This window comes from Papaver somniferum, unplaced genomic scaffold, assembly GCF_003573695.1.
Source record: "Papaver somniferum cultivar HN1 unplaced genomic scaffold, ASM357369v1 unplaced-scaffold_137, whole genome shotgun sequence".
NCBI lineage: Eukaryota > Viridiplantae > Streptophyta > Magnoliopsida > Ranunculales > Papaveraceae > Papaver > Papaver somniferum.
In genome coordinates this window covers 15,696,031-15,701,231 of record NW_020622934.1, presented here as the reverse complement: position 1 = coordinate 15,701,231, position 5,201 = coordinate 15,696,031, and the positions used below count along the sequence as shown (strand labels likewise).

At 39.8% G+C, this 5,201-nt stretch overlaps 1 protein-coding gene across 2 annotated transcripts; it reads left to right on the top strand.

Moving 5' to 3' along the window:
* LOC113334522 (transcription factor PHYTOCHROME INTERACTING FACTOR-LIKE 15-like) lies at positions 1-3,852 on the top strand. Of its 2 annotated transcripts, none has more exons than XM_026580760.1 (7): positions 1-619; positions 723-1,971; positions 2,061-2,165; positions 2,250-2,315; positions 2,438-2,503; positions 2,588-3,073; positions 3,240-3,852. In XM_026580760.1, the coding sequence occupies exons 1-7, from the start codon at positions 489-491 to the stop codon at positions 3,354-3,356; spliced, it is 2,220 nt and encodes a 739-aa protein (XP_026436545.1). In that variant the 5' UTR covers positions 1-488; the 3' UTR covers positions 3,357-3,852. The 2 variants fall into 2 exon arrangements, with proteins under 2 accessions (XP_026436545.1, XP_026436546.1); XM_026580761.1 differs by having other exon boundaries at positions 3-619; positions 3,243-3,852.
* The last annotated feature ends 1,349 nt before the right edge of the window (positions 3,853-5,201 follow it).

Genomic DNA, 5,201 nt, shown 5'->3' with positions numbered 1-5,201 from the left:
AACCATGGTTAAAGGGTCGGTCAGATATTATCCTAATAGCCATGGTTAAGTAGCACCAGTAGAGTAGACTAGTTTTTCTGTTGTGTTTTTAAAGTTCTTCTCCCCAGCAGCTAGGCCTTTCGCCGTCATGGATCCTCACGCTACTCACTCCCAAACTCCTTTTCCATTAAACAACAACTAGAAGCTGCAGAACAACAACGACCACACAGTTCTTGTTTGGGATTTTCATTGTTGTATATATAAATAAAACAATCAGAGTGAGCGAGTGATCTCAAGATATTTGTGTTTTTGACTGACTGACTGATTGAGGAGGTTGTTGTGGTTGTTTTACTGTGTGTGCTTTTCAGTTTCCAATTCCAAGGATAAGAGCTACAAAGGTGGGTAGATAGAAGAAGGTGCTTACTTATGGATGGAGTGTGCAAAAGTCTGTACAGAAGAAGAATGAAGCTGGTGTAGAGACTGATTTTGATAATGTAAATTAACCAAAAATGCCAAATTCATCTTCTCATCTTCATCATCACCGTTTCAGTAACAAACTTGATTCATCATCCACAACAACAACAGAAACACAACCCACTCGGATGACTTATTCTTCTGCTGCTACTGATCTTGATTTCCCGTGAGTCTCTCTATTCATTTAAAAAACTATTCTTCTACTTTAATTTACTTTTTTGAATTTTTAAGTTCAATCTTATCAATTGATTATTGGCTTGATGATGTAGACCTGAGAATGAATTCGTGGAGTTAGTGTGTGAAAACGGTCAAATTATGATGCAAGGTCAATCGGGTAGTAGGAACAGGAAGAATTTATCTGTTGGTGGTTTTTCATCTCCTTCATCAAAGAAAGATGCAGCAGCAGGAGGAGGAGATGTTGTCAATTCAAAGATTGGTAGTAAGTTTGGAAATATGGATGCTGCCGCCGCCGCCAATGATTTCTCGGCCGCGACTGGAGGGCCTTCTTCTGCACATCATCACATTGGGGGATTGAATCAAGATGATGATATTGGTCCATGGTTGAGTTATCCTCTTGAAGATTCTATGCAACATGATTATGGTTCAGATTTCTTCTCTGAATTGACTGGGGTCAATCTCAATTCCTTGTCTTCCTCTCATCAGACTCACACGGCTCAGTCTCAGAATTTTGGTGTGGTTCCATTTGAAATTAAGAATACTAGTGCTAGCTATTCTCAGATGATTAGGGATTCAAATTTTTCCACTGACACCACAACAACAACTAGGCCTAGGAGCAGTAGTATCAATCAGTTAGAATGCCATAATTCGAATTCATCTCCTCGACCAAGAGCTTCAGATTTTAGCAGCGGTGATGTTCACCAGGCATCTTATAGATGTTCAAAGCAGACACCAGAAGCAGCAGGTAAAGTGCTTATCCCGAAGATGCAGAAGCAAGATCAAGTTCCCATCACTAGTACTCCTCTGGGTTTGATGAATTTTTCCTACTTTTCGCGCCCTGCTGCACTTGTTAAAGCCAATCTTCAGGGCATCAGTGTTGCACCCAGTGCAGGTTTATCTAGCATAGATAGGACGGGAAGTAAGGTTAAGATGTCTGGTTTTAGTAGCAACCCTGTCGAGTCCCCTCTCATTGACTTGACGACTAGTTCCAGAGATGTTGGAGGATTCCAAAATCCGCCAGTTCAGATTGTAAGCAAGGTGGATATTGAACCGTCAACCAGTAACCCTGCTAAGGAATTGTCCTCTGCTGACCAGTCTGGGGGAATCTCTCGAGAAGATGCCTCTAGGAGTACTGAATTGACAGATAAAATTCTTCGTCAAACGTCGAGTTTTGCGGCAAGTACAAACGCAGAAAGGCCAGACACTGATAAGAGTGTGGAGCCACCGGTTGCATCTTCTTCGATGTGCTCGGGAAACAGTGCTGGAGGAACTTCTAATGATTACAAACACTCCTCCAAGAGGAAATCTCGCGAAGTAGATGAGTCTGAATACCAAAGTGAAGTAAGTGAAAGTCCAACGCTGGCCTCTTTGCTTCTGTATATAATTTGTAAATGTCTTCCATGTATCTGACGTGATCAATTTTGATTCAGGATGCAGAAGAAGAGTCTGCAGGGGCTAGAAAACAATCTAATGCTAGAGGAGGCTCAGGTGCTAAGAGGACTAGAGCTGCAGAAGTGCATAATTTGTCTGAAAGAGTGAGTACGACTTCCTAGCAGGACTCCATTTCATTTGTGCTTTACCCATTGTTAGACTCTTAACTATTTGGATATGCAATTCAGAGACGGAGGGATAGAATAAATGAGAAGATGCGAGCATTACAAGAACTCATACCCAACTGCAATAAGGTAGGTAATGTGCATTAGGTTCCTTTCTCAGATGCTGTTTATGCTTGCTGGAGTTCTCTTTATTTATTTCATACAAATAGTTTTTGCTGCTTCTGCTGACTTACAAGTCGTGCTATTACAAGGTGGACAAAGCTTCAATGCTTGATGAGGCCATTGAGTATCTGAAGACTCTTCAGCTTCAAGTACAGGTAAACATTCAATTCCATAATATGTGATTTCCATAAATACATATAAACTGTAGCCCTGGACTAAACAAAAATTCTATGAAACAGATTATGTCGATGGGAACAGGGATGTATATGCCTCCAATGATGCTACCTACCGGAATGCAACGTATGCCTGGACAACACATGCCTCACTTCCCACACATGGGTGTTGGGATGGGAATGGGAATGGGTTTTGGGATGGGAATGCTCGATATGGGCAGCGGTTCTTCGATGATGCAGGTGCCTCCAATGCATAACATGCAGTTCCCTTGCCCACCTCTTCTGGGACACAATAATTTTCCCACCATGCCTGGATCTAACCTTCAGATGTTTGGGCACCCTGGTCGAGGGATGCCCATGCCAATGCCACATCTACCCTATGCCCCTCCATCTGAAGGCCCTTACACAAAATCGGTTCCGGTGCCTGATGTCCCGAGAACTGCTACTCCTGCTGAAATTCCAGGACCAGCATCCAAGTCAAGTTCCAAGGACACTAACTTACAAGTAATTCAGAATGCAAACATTGAAAGCCAGCAGAACCCAAAGTCTCAGGTTTGTGGATTTTATCCTAAAGCTAATACTAACTGTTAGAAAGAGAAAGAAACTATGTAGGAGCCCTTAAAGTTTTATTGCATATACTAGAATATAGGGGATACTATTTCTTCAGATTAAAATGTTAAATCTGAATGAAACCATTAACTGTCCATCCATTTACCAGCAGGGCCAAGAAGCAGGAGATGGTTTTAAGCTGTCCACTCTGGCTCAAAGAAGCGATCAAAGTCCGCCTGTGGTGGCAACTGAGAAATCTACTCTTCCAACAGGAATGGGACCTTAGCTGTTTGAATAGTGTATGGGTTATTGATGGTTGGTTTGGTAGAAAAGCTTCAATTGACAACTAGTTACGTCTGAGAAGAAGAAGTGGCATATAGATACATACGAGCAGTCTGCTTCTTATTCCATTCATTTGTTTTGATCTTGGTTATTGAGCTGACTTAAATTGTCAGGGTGACTCCACTCTCTAGAGATGGAGAAATCAACTAGAAGTTCCTCCCATAAACATATGCATTCCAGTGTCTGTTGTATCACTACTATTCTATACTAACTCCTATAAGAATTTTGCTGAGCTGAAAGCGGGTTGTGTTGTCTGCTGCCTTTTTCTTCATATTTTTGTCGTTTGTTGTATATCCAGTTGCCAGACCCATTATGTATGTATGAGTGTCTGAGTTGATCTCTAATACGGATATCTATTAATAGTTGAAGCTGTGCTTCATTATCCCCGCCACTCTAAACATTAGTCTTAAGCAATAAAAGCTTTTGTTTTTCTTTTGTTTCGTTCAGGCTTTACTTCTGTTGGTAAGTTATAACGGGACTATGCTGCCACAGTAACAGGTAATTCTGAACTGTATGGACTGTAAATAAGAAACCGCTTATTCTTGGATGCTCTGTTTCTTTTTGCTGTTTTATGATGAAGATTGTGTTTGAGCAACATTACTGGTTACTGATCTTAATGTTGTTTCCCTGGCGGTGGCATTAGCTGTTGATGTCCTGAAAAGCTCTGCGGGTTGATCAATTCTCTGAGTCTTCTGTTTGAACCACGTCTGGAAGCGTGATTAGATTGTTACAGTTCTGTTTCATGCCGTCATGGAAGTCTATATCGTCCAATGCTGCACTAACTGTACGAACGCACAGTCAGTAAGGGGACAAAGTTCTAAGTTAACCAAGTGTCAAGGTCAACTTAAATGTGTTCGCAATTAGGCCTGGCTATGATCATTTATGAAACTGTTTTGAGGCATACTGAATTTTTTTGAGGCACTTATTTATTATCCCATCTAGGGTGGTTTTATAAGGAGTGTCTAAAGATAGTGCAATTACCTATATATCCTTAAACAATTTAATTACTAGAGTGTCCTTATCCTCAAAAACCTAAAATCAAAAATCAAAATAACCTTTAAACTTAAACATCTTGGACTCCAATTCAATCAATCAATTGGAAATACGAATCGAAGTGAGCGATGTTGGAGTGTGAAATCCAAATCTCAATTGCTCTTAGATGAATTTTAGAATGCATTTGTAACAAACCCATCTTGTTTTTGATTGATTTTATTTTGTTTGATCGATAAAAGATGATTTCAAAGATAATTTTGAGCCGAACCTAGTATATGATTTAGAGAAACACTATGTTCGGCTAATGCAATTTTGCTGGATTTTGTTCGAATCAACCGAACCTAAATTCGTCAGTTACAGAGTGAAGTTCGGCTGATAACAACGTCAGCCGAACCTATATTTTTTGAAAATACACCTGGGTTCGGCTAACAACGATTTTGTTCGAATCGGCCGAACTTAAATTCGTGAGTTACAGAGTAAAGTTCGGCTGATAACTTGTCAACCGAACTGTTCATCTGGTCAGTAGATTTGGGTTTTAAAAATTCAATTTTTTGATAGATTCAACTTATAAAAAGGACATTAAACCTCGTGTGGAAGTCTACATCTGATTTGAATCACACATTTTGGTCACTTCTAATCACTAAAATCTCAAAACCCAAGTTTTTTTTCACTTCTTCTTCTTCCTCACAAAAATTCCAACTCTCTCACATAAATTTGATTTCTCTACTAATTTAACACTTATAATTTAATTTTTAATCAATCCTTAAAATTCCTAATTAATCAAATCTAATCATAA

What these genes read in the sequence shown, in the direction of transcription:
- LOC113334522 (XM_026580760.1), top strand. Translation starts at nt 489, where the DNA reads ATGCCAAATTCATCTTCTCATCTTCATCATCACCGTTTCAGTAACAAA. An exon ending in AGTCTGAATACCAAAGTGAA is followed by an intron (nt 1,972 to 2,060) that starts GTAAGTGAAAGT and finishes ATTTTGATTCAG; the next exon opens with GATGCAGAAGAAGAGTCTGC. An exon ending in TGCATAATTTGTCTGAAAGA is followed by an intron (nt 2,166 to 2,249) that starts GTGAGTACGACT and finishes TATGCAATTCAG; the next exon opens with AGACGGAGGGATAGAATAAA.